The sequence below is a fragment of the Myiozetetes cayanensis genome, unplaced genomic scaffold (genome assembly GCF_022539395.1).
Source record: "Myiozetetes cayanensis isolate MyiCay16 unplaced genomic scaffold, myiCay2020 scf51, whole genome shotgun sequence".
NCBI lineage: Eukaryota > Metazoa > Chordata > Aves > Passeriformes > Tyrannidae > Myiozetetes > Myiozetetes cayanensis.
In genome coordinates, this window is record NW_026087754.1 from 314,358 (window position 1) to 333,461 (window position 19,104).

A 19,104-nucleotide genomic window follows, 5' to 3' on the forward strand; every position below is an offset into this window, starting at 1 on the left:
CTTGGTTCCCCGCAGCACTGACATGGCTGGAGGAGGAGGAGGAGGAGGAGGAGGAGGAGGAGGAGGAGATCAGCCCCTGGGGCAGGGATGGTTTCCTTCCTCTCCCCATCGTCTGGAGCAGCTCTGGCTCTTCCTCTGCTCTCATGGAAAGGCTGAGTCGGGACGCTTGGAGCTGGAGCACAGTGGGGTTTGTGGTGGGATGGAGGCAGAGTGAATGTCCCTGCTTGGGGTTTATCCCTGCCTCTCACTGTAGAAACATCTACAAGAGAAATAGTTCCTGGTATTTTTGATTTGTCACAATTAGGCTCCAGCACAGTCACCTCCTCCCCAGCCTGCAGCGAGCTGGGATGTCCCATCTCCCAGTTCCCATCTCCCTGTGGAACCACAAGCCAACCCAGCATCCACCCTGTGTTTAGGGGCTTTTCTCTGGAGTCAACTTGTTAATGGGAAGCCGAATCCTTCCAAAACCCCCTCGTGGGAGCTCAGCAGCGGACAGAAATGGGCGAATGAGCCCAAATCCACCAACCACCGCTGCCCCTTGAGCTTCCCGGGGCTGCCGGCACATCGTAAACCCGGAACGATCCACGAGAGCTCCGGTTGTTGTTTTGTTTCTCCAGGTCTCCCACAGGTTCCCTCCCGCTCGTCGTGCAGCTCGCCAACGGCCAGACCGTGCCCGTGCTCCCCGGCCCCCCCGTCCAGATGCCTTCTGTCATATCGGTGAGAGAAGCTTCCAGCACAGCCCCCGTGTGTGTGGAGGAGGGGACGGGCCTTTCCCCCTGCCAAACACACGCAGGCAACTCAGCGTTTCATAAACATTAAAACCTCTCTCTCTCCCCCTCTGCGCGAGATAAGACTGGAGGAGGAGGAGGAGGAGGAGGAGGAGGAGGAGGAGGAGGAGGAGGGAGCAGCAATAACATGTGGATCACACTAGAGGGCAATAAGTTTGGGGAAAAAAAACAAAAAAAGCAAATCCGTGCCCGGACAGATGGCTCACACCATCGATCCGGGGCTGGGAGCTGCAGGATCCCTGATTAGCTGCTTCCATTTGGAACAGCGTGCCTGCACTGAAACCATCGGAGCTTGCAGGGAACATGTTGGTGTGTGCTGGCCAAGGGAACGACCATACCGGCCTCGGGCTGGGCTTCTGAGCACAGAGAGTGCAGATCTGGGTGTTGAGTGTGCCCTCTGAGCTCTCCAGCTCCTGATTCCCAGCCCTGGGAATCCTGTCTGTCCTGCTGGGCATGTCCTTGAGGCTTTGAGTGCACAACTGCCTCAGGTACACCTTTAGTCATGGCCTGTGGGCATGGGAGCATCCTCACCCCTTCCCCTCCCAATTTGCAGTGTTTTACCACCCAAGGGGCTTATAAACATGTCCAAATTCTGGTTTTCCCTCCCTTTGCTGAGGGAGAAAGCTCAGGAGGGGACGCTGTGACCTCCCCTTTGGGTGTTGTGGCAGCTTTGCGATGGAACCAGGAGCTTCCCCCCTCCCTGTGCTCCGTGCTGGGCTGGTTTGTTTGGGTGATTCTGGAACAGCCTCCGTGGCCACCAACGTGGCTGGTGGCCCTCAGTGACAGCAGGAATAACGGATGGCCGCAGTTAAACGTTTGTCAGGATTTATGGATGTGCTTGGTCAGGGAGTTGCTGCCGAGCTGCTCCACGGAGCCAAAGCACCTCCACTTCCCAACCCGCGTGTCTCTCCCTCCCCCACAGCTGGCTCGGCCGATGTCCATGGTGCCGAACATTCCCGGGATTCCTGGGCCTCCCATCAACAGCAGCGGGTCCATTTCCCCGTCAGGACTCCCAGTGCACTCCGAAGCCAAAATGGTGAGTGTTGGGAAGGGGGGTCACGGTCACGGTGTTGTCCTTGCCCCTCAGCCTTCACCACCACCACCTCCACAAGCAACTCCCAGTTGGAGGCTTTTCCCCCACAGCCTTCAGGAAGATGGGATGGAGGTGGGATTGAGGAAGGTAAAGCCAAGGGAGGATAGGTTTGGGCTGTAACTCAGGAGATCCTGGTCATGGTTCTCATGTCAAACACATTAACTGAGAGTTTACAAGAGGAACTTTCCTCTCGTGGCTCCTCATGGCTCAGGCTGGGTGTGCACAGGGGGGAAGCAAAGCTGGTGGATGTGGCACCTGGGGACATGGCTCAGCAGTACCAGGACTCAGTGATCTCAGAGGGTTTTTCCCACCTCAGTGATTCCATGATTTTCTGAAACCCCCAGTTTTTTGGCCGGGCAGGTGTTTGCACACCCACCTCTCCCCGCTGTGCTGCTCACAATTGCCAGCTTATTGTCCCCACTCCTGTTTTAGGGTCTGCAGGACTCAGGGGCACATCAGAGCCTCAGGTGGGGAGAGAGATCATAATCTGAGGCACAAAACAACCGTGCTGGCCTGGCTGCTCAGAGAAAGGACTTGCAAGACACGTGTGGGTCCTTCTCCATCCCCCAGGACCCCTCTCTGGGTGCTTGGGAGCATTTGGGCTCTGCAGCCTGTTCAGTCCCTGGGCTTTCCATGGAGGCTGCCAGCTGGGGAGGGGTTTGGGTGCCAGTGGCAGAAGCAATTTTGGGATGTGACACCTGTCCGTTGGGTTGGACACTGCTCTCTCTTCGGGCAGGCCAGATGGTGATGGCTCTGGGTTGGACTCGAGTCAGCCACAGCCTCTGAAGGGCCCGTTCCCAGCAGGGTGACAGGAGTTGCTCAGAGCCTTGGCAGCACAGAGAGCAGGTCCCTGATGCCCCTTCTCCTCCTTCCACAGAGGCTGAAGGCCAGCCTGACGGCCTCCTCCTCGCTGAACGGCAGCAACCTGGTGGTGGGCTCAGCCAGCACGATGGTGACGGCGCGTCCGGAGCAGAGCCAGATCCTCGTCCAGCACCCCGACGCCCCTTCCCCGGCTCAGCCACAGGTCTGCTGCTGCTGCTGCTGCCCCATGAGGCTGGGCTGGAGGTGCTGGGGGGTTCCTGGGCTTGGAGAAGGAGCAAGAAATCTGCAGTTTCCTCCCTTACAGAGTGGGTTAAAGCCTTGTTTTTCCAGTGCCGCTTCAGCACTGTCGCGCTCCCAGCCCACCGGGCAGAAGCTCCAGCACCGCTTTCATTTGCCTGACGAGGTCTGGAGTTTGGAAAGAATGTTTCCCTCTCTTCTCCCTGCTCAATTACTGGGGTTAAACGCTCCCCTCTCAGGCAATCAGCTCCGCTGGCTCCTGCCAGCCAGCCAAATGCCAGCCTTCCATCAGGATCGCCACCTGCTCCGTCACTTGGATGGGCTTCCAGAAGTTTTAATATCCATATGCTGCCCGACAGCGAGTGCTGGAGTGTGGCTGCACTCCCTGGGTGTAATTGCCCCTTGCAGCCGGGGCTGCAGCACCATCAACCCTCGCTGGCTTTTCCTTTGTTCTCCCGAAATAAAACCAGGAAACACGCAGCTTTACAAAATCCTTTGGCACCATTTACCTCCAAGAGCTTGTTTAGCTGAAGCTGTTGAGGGAAAGTTCACCCAAATTAATTTTTTAAGCAGATTGCCCACTCAGAAACTGCCATTTGCTCCGTGACTTCCTGACCCCAAACGGAGGTGGCACCTCAAGCGGGTGCAGCAGCGGGATCGAGCGGGATCGAGCTCTCCCAGCCCTGCCCTCTGCTCTGCCAAGCCGTGGTGGCACCGCCGCGTCCTACCTGCTGCCCCAGAGCTGCTGTTCAGTGTCTTCCACCTGCCCCATCCCCAGGTGTCCCCCGCCCAGCCCACCCCCAGCACGGGCGGGCGCCGCAAGCGCACGGTGGACGAGGATCCGGACGAGCGCCGGCAGCGGTTCCTGGAGCGCAACCGGGCGGCCGCCTCCCGCTGCCGGCAGAAACGCAAGCTCTGGGTGTCCTCCCTGGAGAAGAAAGCCGAGGAACTCACCACCCAGAACATCCAGCTGAGCGTGAGTATGTAAAACAGGGGCTGAGAGCAGCCCTTGGGGAGGAACGTCCCTCCGGAGGGAACGTCTGCCCCACGGGCACTCGGGGTGCTGCTCTCCCCGGGACAGGATTGCTGCTCTCCCCGGGGCAGGATTGCTGCTCTCCCGGGGCAGGATTGCTGCTCTCTCTGGGGCAGGATTGCTGCTCTCTTTGGGGCAGGATTGCTGCTCTCTCTGGGGCAGGATTGCTGCTCTCTCTGGGGCAGGATTGCTGCTCTCCCCGGGGCAGGATTGCTGCTCTCTCTGGGGCAGGATTGCTGCTCTCTCTGGGGCAGGATTGCTGCTCTCCCCAGGGCAGGATTGCTGCTCTCTCGGGGCAGGATTGCTGCCTCCCCGCCCAGATTTCACTCCTGACTTCCCATCCTGATGGGTTGGAAAGCAGCCCCTGGGGAAAGAGCACCTCAGTACTCCTTTCTCTCCCCGCCACCCCTGGAAAGGCTCTGCCCTCTGGCTGCCAAGCTTGGAGGCAGCACGTGGAACCTCGGGAAGCAGCTGGGTTTTTTTTCCAGAGTGAGGGAGAGCTCTCTCAGCTCCCTTCCCTGCACACTGGACTCGGCAGAGGGGAGCAGGGAGGCTCTGCAGACTGATTTTTCTCTGGAGAACTGGGTTTCCCTGGCTCTTGGCAGCACTCTGGCATGCCAACCAGAGGTGCAGCACACCTGAAAATACAGATTTCACTCCCAGTGCCTCAAGGCCCTGTTAACTAACCCTGTTAGTGTTCTCAGCACTGACTGAGAGGTGAGGACTGAGCTTGACTCCATTCTGGGCCAGTGACTCTGGCACTGGGATCTTTTCTGGAGCTCTGACCACGGTATTTTTATCCTCTTCCCAAGACAATTATAGAAACTATTTCCCTGGGCAGTTTTGGGTTACCATTGTCTGGGTTTCGGCTGTTTCTACAGAGGTTTCAGAGGAATAATTTGCTGTACAGGTTTTTGGGGAGCAGACCTGGCTCATGGGAGCTCAGCAGAGGTACTGAGAGCACAGAGAAGCTGCAGTGTCCCCTCTAGAGTGTCCCTCAGGCAGGTGGCACTGGCAGGAGGGCTCAGGAAAAGCTCTGCCCAGGGTTAGGTGACCGTAGCAAGGGTTCTACAACCCATGCCTTAAATTCCTCAAACCCAGGAACTTTGCCGGGTGTTCTTGGGCCGGAGGTGTCTCAGATTAGTTTGCAGGGTACACCCCTGAACATCCTGGTGCAGCTGGGGCTGCTGTGAGTGATGCCCAGGTGTGTTTGCCCCCATCAGAATGAAGTGACGCTGCTGAGGAACGAGGTGGCCCAGCTCAAGCAGCTGCTCCTGGCCCACAAGGACTGTCCTGTCACGGCGCTGCAGAAGAAGACACAGGGCTACCTGGGTGAGTGGTGGGCTTCTGCTGGTCCCTGTTACCTTTGAGTGGGTCTGAGCAGGTCAGGATTACAAGCTGTAAAGGAAGGGAGGGATTTCTTCTCTCCATCTGTGCCCCCTCAGCTTCCAGTGGCTGGATAGTGGCAGGGCAGAGCTGTTGTCACAGAAACACGGAAGGGAGCACAGGGCATGTGGAATATAGAACACCCAGGGCTGGGAGGGGCCCAGAAGGCTCATCCAGTCCAACTCCTGGCCCTGCACAGGGCACCCCAAGAATGCCACATGTGCCTCAGGGCATCTTCTGCTGAGGAGGAACCCCCAGACTGGCACTTTGGTGTACAAGATCTTTGGAGGGAAGGAGGTGTGTGTCTCCCTCTGCCTCTGGGAGGGGATACTGGACAGAGATCCATCTCTCTGCTTCTCCCTGGAGTCTCTCCCTGCCCCTGGCAACGTGCCAAGCACTTGATATTCTCTTTGAAGTTAAAAACTCTTGCTGCTCCAGAGCAAAGGCAGAGTCAGGAAAGGCCAGACTCTATAAATGACATCATAGGGCTCCATAGCTCATTCTCTGCAATTCCCATCAAACTGGCTCGGTTTGGAAGCAAAAAAGCCTCTTTTTTTTAATCTTCTTTCCTTCTTTTTTTTTTTTTTTTTTTTAAATGCTGCCTATTTCATTATAATCAACCCTGGAGCTAAACACGATCCTGGGTCCTTCTGCCCTGCCTGCAGTACCAGTTGCAGGCTGTGGAGCTGTGAGGCTTTGGGAGGACGCTGGAGTCCTCTAGTGTTGCCTGGAATAACAGGAGGAGAGGCAGGGATGGATGAGAGGAGAGAAGGGAAGGGGGAACAGAAAATACCAAGGAAGGAAACCCCGAAAAATTTTAAAAAGCCAGTGTCATTGCAGGTTGGCCCTTGATCCCTCTCTGGGAATGTTGTCCTGGAAGGGTCTGGCCCAGCCCGTTCATTGTGACTCAGTGCAGTGACTCAGGGCCTGAGTGATGTCCCTGTGTCCCAGCCCTGCAGAACCCAGACAGGAGACCTCATTTTTTTCTCCCTCCCCCCGTTAACTTCCAAAGTTTACAATTCCTGTTACTATTCCTCACCAGTCTGGCTGCTGCAATAACAGGAATTCGTGACACATCTGAATACTAAAAATGAGGTTCACCCCCTCCCCTCTGCCTTTTTTATTACTGAGATTTGTGGCTGGTCCTGTTACAAAGGCCCAGATTCCCTGCTGGAATTGCAGCTGCCTCCTGTCCACCTGGGAGGTTTATTTTTAATATCTTGTAAATCTCCTGATTTTTGGGACACCAGATGATTACATTGCTCTGCTCAACCTTCCCCAAGCCCGTTCTCCAACCTGCTGTGAGGAGTTCTGGGGGCTCCTTGGGGGAGAGAATCCCAAGTTCTGGAAGCTGAACAGAGCAGGGAAGAAGGACTCTGCCTTTGTTTGCCCCCATCCCCTCAGTCATGCTGCTTCAAAGCTACCAAAAGAAATGGAGCAAGCAGAGGGTCCCTGGTTGATTTTAATGTCCTGGAGAACAATAAAGAGCAAACCAGGTAATTGATATCAAAAATGCCCCAAAGAGCCCAGCTTTTGGCTCTGCCAAAGAGATTGTGTTTCACATCCCCCATGCCCACCCAGCAGGTTGAGGAAGGGGCTGCTCAGCCTCAGCCTGGAGAAGAGGAGGTGGCGTGGGGGGAAGTTAATTCCTTGTAACGAGGAAACACATTGATTAGGGGGAAGGTTATGCCAGTGCCACCCTCCTCGAGGTCCAGCCTGCACTTTGTGGTTTCCTGGCCAGGATTCAGGAGGATTCCATGGTGCTTCTCCCAAGGGACTGGGGCCAGCAGGTCCTGGGGTGGGAGGGGGTCGTTAGATCCCAACTCAAAGCAGCTTTGCTTCCAGTCCTCCAATCAGTTTTTATTTCCAGTGTTTGGCAGCTTTTGCCCAAACAGCTGCTTGGGGTGGGTTGGGGGCTCAGGGGAGTGCCTGGCGAGGATCGGGGGGGGAGCTGGGCTTCCATAGGCATCCTCTCTCCGCTCCAGGCCGGAAAGGTGAGCGTTCAACCCGCACCTCCCGCCCCCCCTCGCCGTGCCACGACCACCACCCACCCCCACAGCCTCTCCCTAACCTTGTTTTCTTCTTTCCCTCCCCTCCTTCCCCCTCCTGGAGCAGAGAGCCCGAAGGAGAGCTCGGAGCCCACGGGCTCCCCCGCGCCCGTCATCCAGCACAGCTCCGCGTCGGCCGCCCCGAACGGGCTCAGCGTGCGCTCGGCGGCCGAGGCCGTGGCCACCTCAGTGCTGACGCAGATGGCCGGGCAAAGGACAGAGCTGGGCCTGCCCTCCCACGTCATCATGGCCCCACAGTCCCAGTCTGCCGGCAGATGATGGCCCGGAGCCGAGCACAGACTGACCACGGCCCCTGGCCCTGCCCAGGGCGGGCCCACGAGGATTTTCATTTCTTTTTTTTTGGTTTCTTTTTTTTTTTGGGATTTTTTTTGTTTTGTTTTGTTTTGTTTTTTTTGAGTTAAGGGCAGCTCTGGCGCTTTCCCACTGCACAGCCTGTACAGCCCCGGCCCCGCGGGCCGAGCGCTGCCCTCGGTCCCTCAGAGCCCCCCCAGCTCCCAGAGCCCCCTCTGAGAGCACCTGGAAAGGTGGGCTGGCAGGGATCTGTTACAGTAACACTAAACCTCCGTGCCGGGGATCCCCTCGGCACAGTCCCTGCTCCAAGCCCCCTCTCCCTGCCCCTCACCCTCAGCAGAGGGGCTCGGGGGGGCTCTGACACTCAGTGCTGCTCCCAAGGCGTCTGCTCATCCCCGCTCCCTCTCCCTCAAACGTTGCACCTTGGCACAGGAGCCTCCTGGAGCTCTGAGCTTAACGGGGGATCGGGGTCGGTCTCCTCGCTCCCAAATTCCAGCGGTGGATCTCGGACACGGCGGGAGCGTGAGCGCCGTGGATTTGGCTGGGAGAAGGGGACGACGCGTTCCCGGTCGCTGCTCCCGCACCAGGGGCTGGGAAAGGTACGGCCTGTCCAGGCAGCCACGGGGCTGCTCCCGTCTTCCCTACGGCAAACCAGTGCTGATGGGCATCCACAGGGACCGGGCGCTCTGGGATTCAGGGATGGACCCAGCAGGCAGCGACGTGTGAGTCCCCAAATCCGGCATCCGGCCCCAGCTCCGCCGCACACCTGAGCAAAACCCACCCCTGCCTCCCCAGGGATCACCTCCCACACACATGACCTCGATGACCTTAATAATGGTGGCCTTAAATCGTGGATTAAGTTGCCTGTTCCGAGGGGAGGGAGCACGGGATGGCGTCTCTGCCCGCTCTTTTGCCTCTTCCTCGCGATGATGTTCCGCTCGCGGCGACGGAGCGTCCGTTGCTTCCCAGCCAGAGCAAACAAAGGATTCACGGAGCTTCCAGTTCATAGGGCAGGTTAAGAACCCACCCTCCGTGTTGGGAGACTCTTGGAATTGGGTCTGTTTTCCTGCCAGGTGGGCGCTGGGCACCTGTGTGTCCGTGTGTGTCCGTCTGTGCTTCCCGAGGTGCCGATTGGAGCCGGTAGTTTGGAAATGGGAAGGAGTTTCACGTGAGTTCAGGCTCTTGGAAGGAATCTCGTCCCAGTCCGTGGAGCTGCATCAGCCCTTGGTCTTCCTCCCCCTCCCAGGTTCCTCCTCAGCCAAACCCTCCTCCCCCTCAGGTCGCACTTCGCCACTTTGGAGCCAAGTTGGTTTGTCCAAGTGATTTTTCTTTGGCTTCCCCAGACTTGGAAGGTTTCCAGGGACAGCAAAACCCAAAGCAAAGGCTGAGCAGGAAACCTGGGACCTCATCACGGATGGGGAAGTCCAGTGGTTTGGGTTTTTCCGTGGATGGGATCTGTCTTCTCCCTCTCCCTCTCTCCCAGGTCTTCCTCACCTCTGCGGCCGTACCGACCACACGCGGCCTGGGGTTGGTTGTGTTGCTGCTCCTTCACTCCCCTCTGTTCTCTTGCTCATCCCAACTCCTGTCTGTGATTGGGATCACATCCAACCTCTGGTTTGGATCCCACACAGCCCCCCAGACCCGCCTATCCCTCCTGTAAAGCTGTTCCTGCACAGCCCATGGGTTCACAGATGTTTCCACCGTTCCTCGTCCCATCCCGGGACGTGGCCCCTCCTGGGCCATCCCAGCGCTCAGCTCTGCAGGAAAACTTGTCCCTCTGGGAAAAGTGTTGGTGGGAAGGGGAAGGAAGGAAGGAATTGAGCTCTGGGCTGGTCCCACTGCTGGTTCCCTGTTTGCTGTGGGGTCTGGGGGGAAGGAGAGGCAAAGGGGCTTCACTGGCAGGATCAGGGGTGGAAAATCTGGGACAGTGTTTGGATCAAAGGCAGCAGCTTCCCCAGCCTCTTGTTTTACCCTTGGGGAGTAAAATTGTCTGATTTTGTGTGATGGGAGAGCCGAGCCTGCAGCTCACGGAGGGCTTTTCCTGCCTCAGCACTCCAGGGAATCCTGGTGGCCCCACCAGGATGGGGGTGCAGGAGCAGCTTTTCTCCCCCTCCCTCCATGCCCCGGTGCCACCCCATTCCCACATCTCCCATCGCCAGTGCTTTAGTGCCTTGAAAATTCTGCAAATCCAGGAAAAGGCGGTTGGAAAGCTCCAAACCTGGGCAGGGAACAAGCATTTGGCCATACCTGGACTTAACTGTTGCTTCAGTCGCAGGGTTGGAGCTCCCTGTGCCCCTTTCAGGTGTGTTTTACCTCAAAGGCTGCCCTGGAAGCAGATCCCAGAGAGGGCTCAGGTCCCATTTCTCCTGCTGGGATGGAGCTGGATGGTGCAAAGCAGGAATCCACAGGGATCCAGCCTCAGGAGGATCCTCTACTCCCATCCAGGTGATGGGTGATGTCCCAGGAGTCACTCTGGGGCACGGGGGTGATGCTCATCCCTCGCTGGGGTCTCGGCAGAGCCACCCAAAACCTGGGAAGGGGCTGAAGGTCCCCTCTGAAGGAGGTGGAAGGTTCAAGGGGTGACTCCTCCAGCCCCTCAGGCTGATGGAGCAGCCACCTGTTGATCCATCAGGCTGTCTGGGTGAGGAGATCCAGGGTCAGGGTGGTCTCTGCTCCCAGGGAGCCTTTGGGCTCCAGGGAGTGTAATTTTCTCCCCAAACTGCTGGGAAGAGCTGGTTTGTGCCCCTCATCATCCTCCCCTTCCTCATGGCCTCCCCTTGGGAGCAGTTCCCTCTCCAGGCTGGCTTGGTGCTGGGGATGTGCAGGGAGTTGGGGGTGTTTTCTTGGGTGGGAAGTCAGATTTTCTGTCAGGTCAGTTGTGCTGGGTCCCCCTGTGAGGACAGGTGGGATGAAGGTGGCATTTTCTCCTCCTCCTCCTCCCCTTGCTGGTTCAGCTCTTGCCTGAAGACCTTGTGGACGCCTTTGGGGCAAAACAACCTGCTTTCTGCCCCGTGGTGATTTTTCCTGCTTTTCCAAGGCTCCCGGGGGTTGGCAGCCCCCAGCCCCGCTCGGCAGTGCCGGGCACCTGCACTTTGCTCTGCCAGCCCTGGGCTCCCCTGGAATCCTGAGGTGTCCCAGGGCTTCCACTTGCCCCCCACTCCCGATCCCATCCCGTGTTCCGATCCCCGGGACCTCCATCCCTCTGCCAGGGCCTGAAATGGGGGGAGGGTGGCACGGGGGCTCCTCAGGGGAGCCCTGCAGGGTTGAAAGGGCTCCTTTGTGTTGGGGTCGAGCTTGGGGGGGAGCCCAGACAGCAGGAGCAGCCCGTGGGAGTCGAGTTTGACCGATTTTTATCGTTACTGTAACACTGAATAGGAACAAATGGCTGAAAACCACGGCCCGGGGGAGTTCGTGATGAGGGAGCTCCTACTCCTTCCCTCCTCTCCCTCTGGCAGAGATGAAATTCTCCTCGTCGGCTTCCAAATCCCTCAGGACCGGGCGGGTGGGAAGGGTTGGTGGCGCATTTCCCCACCACCACCAAGACTGGTCGGTCCCTGGTTCGGGAATTGGGCGGCTCAGGTGGGAAATTGTGCCATTTTCGGACTCTTTGGACCCGTTTCTCTTCGGTTCCCCCCGCCCAGCTCCGTGCACACGAGCCCAGGAGGCGACAGAGGGACGCGGGAGGAGGGTCCTGGGCGTTCCCCCCCTACCCCCTGCCCTCACCCAGCTGCTTTGTACCACGAGCTTTGACGATCAATAATGGAAGAAGCCAAAAAAAAAAAAAAAGAACACCCCCTCCTCCCTCCCCGCCCCGAGAAGCGTAACCGTGTAGTATCTATCAGTCCATATCGACGCGTATATGCACCCATATATCGTAGATCGGCCGCCGCCGCGGGGCAGCTCCTTTTTAGCTGAAAATCCCCCCCCCCAAAAAAAAACCCCACCCTCCGCAGCCCCCGAGGGACCCCCCTCCGCACGGGCTCCTGTGAGCGGGTCCTCACAGCCCCGCGGGGGCCCGGGGACGCGGGGCAGGGGACCCGAGGGACACGTCCCAAACCTCCACACCCCCCTCGGCCGTGTCGTACCAAACATGTAACGTGCCTTTTATTTATGCTGCAAATATAACATTAAAATATTACCCAGGAGATGGTGGTGGTTGTTGCCCTCTGCTTTTTTGGGGGGGGGGGAAGGGAGGGGTTATCCCCGGTGTCACCTGTCCCACGGACATCCCTGGGTGTCCCCGGGGGGTGTCACTGGATGGAGGGTGCTGTGATGACCCTTGGACGCAGAACGGCGTGGGACTGTCACGCCCCTTCCCGCGGGGTGGCACAGCGGGTGAGCTGTTTGTGGGGACACGCGGGGACGCCGCAGTGGCGCGGGGGCACCCTCGGGGGAGCGTTTGGGGCGATTTCCACAGGTTTTGGGTCGGAGGGAGCCGCGGCCGCGCCGTCGGGGCTGCAGGAGCGCGGCGGGACCACCGGATGGCGGCAGCGAGACGCGGAGGAGCGGGGGGGGCGCGGGGGGTCCCCCGAAAGGGGAGGGGTCCCTGTCTTAGGGGGTCCGGGGCAGGGAGGGGTCCCTCTCTCGGGGGGTCTCCAGAGAGGGGGTAACGGGGGGTCTCCAGAGAGGGCCCCTGTCTCAGAGGGTCCTGCTCCGCTAGGGAAGCGGTGCAGGGAGAGGGGGGCTCAGCGCGGGGTGGGGTCCTGTTTTCGGGTAGTGCCGGTACAGGACGGGGGTCCCGAGGATGGGCCGGGGGTCTCGCTCCGCCAGTGCGGACAGTCCCGGTGGTGCCGGTTACGGGGCCCGGGCGGGGCGGGGATGTGCGGGACCGCCCCGTCCATCCGTCCGTCCGTCCCCGGGGGCGGCTGTCGCGGCTGGTAAATGGGTTTAATTAGCCCGTTCCCCCGGGACCCCCCGGCCCGGCCGGGCTATAAGAGGCGGTGGCGGCGGGGCGGGGGCGATGGCGGGGGCGATGACGGGGCGCCCGGCGCTGCTTCTGCTGCTGCTGCTGCTGGCGGGGACCCCGCGCAGCGCCCGCTGCTGCCCCGGGACCCCCGAACCGGCCCCGGTGAGCCCCGACCCGGCCGCGCCGTCGAAACGGGGGGGTTTGGTTTGGGACGGGGGGAGGCTCAGGATGATTGCAGATGGGGGGGGGGTCACACTCCGGCTCCGGGACCACCGTGACCCCCGGTCCTCCCCCGGCACAGGTCACCGCCGCCGTCCCCCCGGGGTCGCCCCCCGCCGCCGCCGCCGCCGCCCTGGGCGCGCTGCTCCGGTCCCTGCAACGCCCCGGCCGCTCCCCCGGGACTCTCCTTCAGCCCCAGAGGTGAGCAGGGATGGGGGACCCGGGGTGCGGGGTCTGGGGGCACTTGGAGGCGTCCCGGGCACTGCGGGGCCACCGAGGGACGGGGCTGGGAACGCCGGGGGGACGCAGGAGGTGGAGGGGGCCCGGAGGGTTTCGGGAGTTCCGAGCGAAAGGCTGGAGCGGTGCAGGGGTGGGGGTCCCTGTTAATGTCCGTCTGTCCTGTGTCTGCCTGTCCGTGTCCCTCAGCCCATTCCCATCTGTCCCATCCATCCCTTCATTCCCACCCAGCCATCCCGTCCGTCCCCATCCTGTCCCCGCCGGGGCTCAGCGGTGCCGTGTCCCCTTGCAGGTCGGGGTGGGGGCCGCAGGGGGGGGCGCAGGCCCGGCTCAGCCCCCGGAGCTGGGACCCCCCGCTCGCCCCGTTCTGGACGATGGCGACCCCGCAGCGCTTCGGTCGCCGCCGCTGAGCGTCCCCGGCCCGAGTCCGTCTGTCCGTCCGCCCTTCCTGGAGCCGAGTCCCTCCCAAGCCCATCCGCGGGTCCGTCCATCACCCAATAAAGTGGTGCCCAAACCCGCACCCCGAGCGCTCGCTCTGCTTTTGCCCCTGGGGGGACGGGTCGAGGGGAGGAGGGACCAGCCCCCTTTCTGCCCCCCCAGCCCCCCAAGCAGACGCCGACACGGGGAGTACAAACCCCCCCAGCTTTATTCCTGGGGGCCGATGGTGCCCGGGGACCCTCCTGGCACCGGTGGGGGGGGGGGGGGCCAGGCTGGAAGGAGCCCCTGGGCCCTGAGGTCCATCTGTCTGTCCATCCACGGACCCAGGTGGGTCCCTGTGTCCGGGGGGCGGTGGGTGGGGGCCGGGTGCCCCACCGTGGGTCCAGCGAGTCCTGGGGTGTGTCCGTGGGCCCGTGGGTGTGTCCGGGGGGGGTCACTTGCCCCCGGGGGTCACTTGCCCCCCGCCATGATGCGCAGGTACTGCAGGGCGTTGCGGGCGGCCTGGGCGCGGGCGCCGTCGCGGGACGGGGCGGCCCCGTGGCACACGGTGGTCGGCTGCGTCGACAGCTCCACCAGGCACTGGTGCAGCCCACTGAGGCTCAGCGCGTCTGGGGAGGGGACACCGGGGTCACCCCGACACCCCCACAGCACCCCTGAGCCCGGCTTGGGGCACCTGTGGGTGGGGGTAGCCTGGGGTGCCTGGGGAAGGGTAGAGGAGGTCCTGGGGGTGTCCGGGTGCTCACCGATGTCGAGGTAGCTGATGGCGAAGCTCTGCTCCTCCGAGAGCTCCTGCAGGAGGGCACAGGCCCCCCCCGGCGCGGGGGCACCCTCCCCGGCTCCGCAGCTGCCCCAACTTCTCGCCCGCCGAGTTCCTCAGGGAGTCCCAGGTACAGCCAGGGGCTCGGCCCCGCAGCCCCTCCAGCCGGGGGCACGTCTTGCAGGGGGGGGGCACAGGGCACTCAGGAACCCGCCAGCCCCCCTTGGGACCACCGAGCCCCCTCCCCAGGGACATGGGAACTGCAGGGACCCCAACACCGGGACACCCATGGGGACCACAGACACCCTTCCCCAAGGACCCCAAATCCAGAGGGTCCCCCCCTCCCCGGTTACCCACTGGGCCGTGGAGTGCCCCCCTCCCCAGCGCCCCCCAGTACCATGTTGAACTGGTCCTCCTCGCCCTCGGCCTCGCTGCCGTCGCGCGGCTCCATCGGCACGTTGTGGATCCGCACGAGCATCTTGGCGGCCGCGTTGCGCTTCGCCAGCTTCTTGGAGGTGCCGCTGCCTGGGGAGAGCGGCCCAGCGGCCTGGGGTGAGCCAGGACACCCTGCCCCGTCCCCACAGACACCCTGGGGGTCCCCGTGTGGCCCCCCCAGCCCGCGGCTCACCGATCTCCACGAAGCGCTCCACGCGGCAGGTCATGGTGAACTCCTTGCGGTGCGCCGGCCCCGACTCCTGGGTCACCGTGTACTCGGGCAGGCGCCAGCCCTTCTGCACCACCAGCTCCTGGGGACACGGGAAACTGGGAGAGGGATGCCCCCTGAACGGGGACACCGCCCCCAGAAGGGGCTGGCAGCACCCGGAACGGGGATAACCGGCACCGAAACGGGGATAACCCGCCCCAAAATGGGGATAACCAGCCCCAAAATGGGGATAACCAGCCCCAAAACGGGGGTAGCTGTCCCCAGGCAGGAACAACGGGCCCCAAAATGGGTAGTCACCCACCTGCAGAGCCCCCACGGGGTTACACTCCGACTGGGGGGGGGACACGGGTGTCTTCATCTCCAAGGGGGGTCCCCTGTGGAGGGCAGAGGGATGAGGGGGGCACCCCACATCTCCCCCCAGCCCTCCCAGCAGGATAATAGGGTGAGGGGATGGGAGATTTGGGGACACACCATGCCCCCCCATGCCCATCCTGGCACTGGGTGCCCCCCACTGTTACCTGGGCGAGGGAGGGGGCACAGCAGGAGCTGGGGGGGCAGCGGCGGGGCCGGGCTCAGTCGGGGGCTCTGGGGGGAAAGGAGAGCTGGGGGAGAAAGGGGAGATGTTAAAGCCTGAGCTGGCACCCCCTGGGCACCCCCCAAAACACCCCTGGACCCCTCAGACTCCTCCAGACCCCCCTCATACCCTCACTTCCCCCCGGATACCCCTCAGACCCACCCTGGGCACCCCAGAGCCCCACAGGCACCCAAACCCCCAGGGTACCCCCAGACCCCCATGGGTACCTCTGGACCCCCCTGGGTATCCTCAAACTTTCCCTGGGCACCCTCACACCTCCCTGGGCACCCCCAGACCCCCCTGAGTGCCCCCAAACCCAAATCCCATGGGATCCCCAAGCCCCCCTGGGAACCTCCAAACTCCCCTGGACGCCCTCCTGCCCCACAGATCCCCCCAAACCTCAGTGCCCTTCACCCCTTGGTACCCCCAGACTGCCTGGGCACCCCCCCACAGCCCCCCAAACTCCCTCCCAGCCCCTCCTGGGACCCCCCACCTGTGCTCCGGGGGCTCCAGCATGGCCCCCCCCCCTCTGAGCAGCCTCAGGGCCACCTCGGCCGCCTTGTGCTTCGCCGCCTTCTTGCTGGGGCCCTGCCCTGGGGGGCACGGGGGGGGCTCAGGGAGGGGTCCTCCTCAGCAGGACCCACTTTTCCAGGGGTCCCAGGGTTCCCCCCTCTCTGGGACAAGCCCTGGGTCGCCCAAAGTGTGACCCACCCACACACTTCTCCCAGGTTGTGGTTCCCCCACCTCACCCTCCCCTGGGTAGGGGGACACCCCTGGGGGGTGAGGGGGGCCCATGGCCTGGGTGTGGAGGCATTGGGATGTCCCTGAGGGTGACACAGGGGTCAGAGGGAGGTTGTTTTGGGGGGTTGGGATTCCACAGGTGCAGCTGATGTCCCTTGGGGGTGACACAGGGGTCAGGAGGGGTTTGAGGGGACTCTGGGGGGATTTGGGGTCCCACCAGTGCAGCTGATGTTCCTGAGGGGACAGAGAGGGTCAGGAGGGGTTTGGGGGTGTCAGGAAGGGTTTGGGGGGGTCTGAGGGTGTTGGGGTCCCACCGGTGCAGCTGATGTCCCCGAGGGTGACGCGGAAGGTGAAGTTGGGCTGGTGGGCCTGGCCCTCGGCCTTGAGCAGGTCGTAGCCGGGGGTCCGTCCTAAGCGTGTCCCATATTCCTGCAGGAGGCTGATGGGCGTCTTCCCGGGGCTGGCGGCCACCATCTGCTCCAGGCTGGCACACAGGGACAGGGACAGCGCTGTCACCTCCCCCGCCCCGGGGCAAGGGGGGGACACGGGGACAAGGAGGGCACCGGCAGGGAGCAGGGGGACAGGGGTGGCACCACCTCCCCACGGGTCAGAGGGCACACAGGGACACGAGTGGCGGTGCCAGGGGCATTAGGATGTGGGGATGGGGACGGCACCACCGGGGACACAGGGACAGGGGTGGCATCACCTCGTTGGACAGGGATAGGGGGTGGCACTGCCATGGAGTGTGGGGACACAGGGATGGGGGGGGGACAGGGGTAGCTTTGGTGTGTAACGTGGTGACAGGGATGGAGCCCCCACACAGTGTGGGGACGGGGGTGGCACTGCCACACAGCACGAGGGCACGGGGACAGGGGTGGCCGTGCCACACGGGGAGTGGGGTGGCACCACTGGGGACAGGGGGACAGGGGGTGGCACTGCCACATGGCGAGGGGTTGGCAGAGCCACATGGGGACAGAGGTGGCAGCGCCACACGGTGACAGGGGTGGCACCACCGGGGACACCGGGATGGGGGTGGCAGCGCCACAGGGGGACAGGGATGGCACCACCAGCGACCCAGAGACCCGCGATGCCACCGCCACACCCCACAGGGACACACCTGCCCCCCCCTCCTCCCTCCCTCGCGTGGCGACACGGGGACAGTCCCACGTGTGTGTGTTCCCCACCACCCCCGCCGCTCACACCCCCTCCCCGTAGCGCGGCCTAGCCAGCCCCTCCCGCTGCCCGCCCGCCGGGGGTCTGTGGCGGCCGCGGGGGCCGTGCCTGGCGCGGGGGTCCCGGGGGGGGTCCCGGTACCTGGGGAAGGCGCCGCCGCTCCGCCGGGCCCCGCCCGCCCCCTCCTCGCTCATCCCCGCCGCTCCGGCCGCCGCCCGCGCCGCCAGGGGGCGCGCGGCATCACGGGAGGCGAGCGCCGCGCGGGGGCGCCTGGGAATCGTAGTCCGGCGGAGCCGCCCGCCCCGCGCGCCGACGCGGCTCCGCCCCCTCCGGCGGACTACGAGTCCCACAATCCCCCGCGCGAGGAGGCGACGGGGGGCGGGCCACGTGGCTCTCGGAGGGGGAAGGGGGTCGTGCCTCAGTTTCCCCCTCAGTGGGGACAATGGGGACAGTGGGGACAGGGACAGACGGTGAGGGGGGTGAGCCACAGGTGGCGCTGGTCAGAGGAGGAGCACTGGGAGCACTGGGGATGGAGGGAGAGGCACACTGGGAGCACTGGGGTTGCACTGGGAGCACTGGGGACAGAGGGATCCCCAGACTGGGGACCACGAGGCTCAGACATGGAGCACTGGGGACAGAGTGACACCCATACTGGGAGCACTGGGATTGCACTGGGAACAGTGGGACACTCGTACTGGGAGCACTGGGAACGGCGGGACACCCATACTGGGAGCACTGGGATTGCACTGGTGCCCCGCGTGCTGCTGAAGTCGGGCGAGTCCCGTGCCGGGGGGGTCCTGGGGGCACCGGAGGAGGCCAGTCCTGCTCCTGGAGGTCCCGGTGCTGCTGTCGGGGGGTCCCGACATCGGGGGGTTCCCGGTGCAGTATCGGGGTCCCAGTGCAGTGTCGGGGGGGCGTTCCTGGTGCCGGTGAGGTCCCGGTGGGGGTCTCGGTGTCCGTGCCGATCTCTCCCGGTGCCGGGGGTGGTCCCGGTGCAGTATCGGGGGGCATCCCCATCGCGGGGGGGCGGGTGTCCCGGAACGGGGGGTGGTCCCGGTACAGTAAGGGGGGAGGATGTTCCCGGTGCTCGTGCTGGTCCCTCCAGTTCTGCGGGGGGTCCCGGTGCAGTATTGGGGGTGGTCCCGGTGTCCGTGCCGCTCTCTCCGGGTCCGGGGTGGTCCCGGTGCAGTATCGGGGCGTCCCGGGTCCGGTGAGGGTCCCAGAGCCGTGGGGTCCCAGTGCAGTATCGGGGGTGTCCCGTTTCCGTGCCGCTCTCTCCAGGTCCGGGGGGTCCCGGTGCAGTATTGGGGTCCCGGTGCAGTACGGGGGTCTCGCTGCAGTATCGGGGTCCCAGAGCAGTATTGGGGGTGGTCCCGGTGTCCGTGCCGCTCTCTCCGGGTTCGGGGGGGTCCCAGTGCAGTATTGGGGTCCCGGTGCAGTATTGGGGTCCCGGTGCAGTATTGGGGTCCCGGAGCAGTATTGGGGGTGGTCCCGGTGTCCGTGCCGCTCTCTCCGCGTCCGGGGGGTCCCAGTGCATTATGGGGGTCCCAGTGCAGTATTGGGGTCCCGGTGCAGTATTGGGGTCCCGGTGCAGTATTGGGAGTGGTCCCGGTGTCCGTGCCGCTCTCTCCGGGTTCGGGGGGGTCCCGGTGCAGTATTGGGGTCCCGGTGCAGTA

At 63.0% G+C, this 19,104-nt stretch overlaps 4 protein-coding genes across 4 annotated transcripts in view; 3 read left to right on the top strand and 1 right to left on the bottom strand.

Moving 5' to 3' along the window:
* The window catches only part of LOC126649888 (cyclic AMP-dependent transcription factor ATF-7), a 56,789-nt gene extending 44,925 nt beyond the window's left edge, over window positions 1-11,864 (top strand). The window contains exons 7-12 of the mRNA XM_050334243.1: window positions 618-717; window positions 1,711-1,824; window positions 2,759-2,905; window positions 3,719-3,916; window positions 5,197-5,305; window positions 7,475-11,864. Of these exons, the coding sequence (XP_050190200.1) occupies window positions 618-717; window positions 1,711-1,824; window positions 2,759-2,905; window positions 3,719-3,916; window positions 5,197-5,305; window positions 7,475-7,686 (880 nt within the window). The 3' untranslated portion in view covers window positions 7,687-11,864. The remainder of the gene's footprint in view (window positions 1-617; window positions 718-1,710; window positions 1,825-2,758; window positions 2,906-3,718; window positions 3,917-5,196; window positions 5,306-7,474) is intronic.
* TMEM106C (transmembrane protein 106C) overlaps window positions 1-19,104 on the top strand; it is a 159,788-nt gene that overhangs the window by 25,915 nt on the left and 114,769 nt on the right. The gene's annotated exons all lie outside the window — the stretch shown is intronic.
* NPFF (neuropeptide FF-amide peptide precursor) lies at window positions 12,692-13,521 on the top strand. Its single transcript, XM_050334222.1, has 3 exons — window positions 12,692-12,787; window positions 12,927-13,045; window positions 13,374-13,521. The coding sequence occupies exons 1-3, from the start codon at window positions 12,692-12,694 to the stop codon at window positions 13,489-13,491; spliced, it is 333 nt and encodes a 110-aa protein (XP_050190179.1). The 3' UTR covers window positions 13,492-13,521.
* Window positions 13,739-18,322, bottom strand: TARBP2 (TARBP2 subunit of RISC loading complex). The gene is given in 10 exon segments (XM_050334260.1): window positions 13,739-14,127; window positions 14,263-14,354; window positions 14,356-14,453; window positions 14,674-14,801; window positions 14,905-15,022; window positions 15,242-15,314; window positions 15,459-15,542; window positions 16,008-16,107; window positions 16,570-16,739; window positions 17,570-18,322. Coding segments are annotated over 10 exon segments (1,074 nt in total). The 5' UTR covers window positions 17,623-18,322; the 3' UTR covers window positions 13,739-13,969.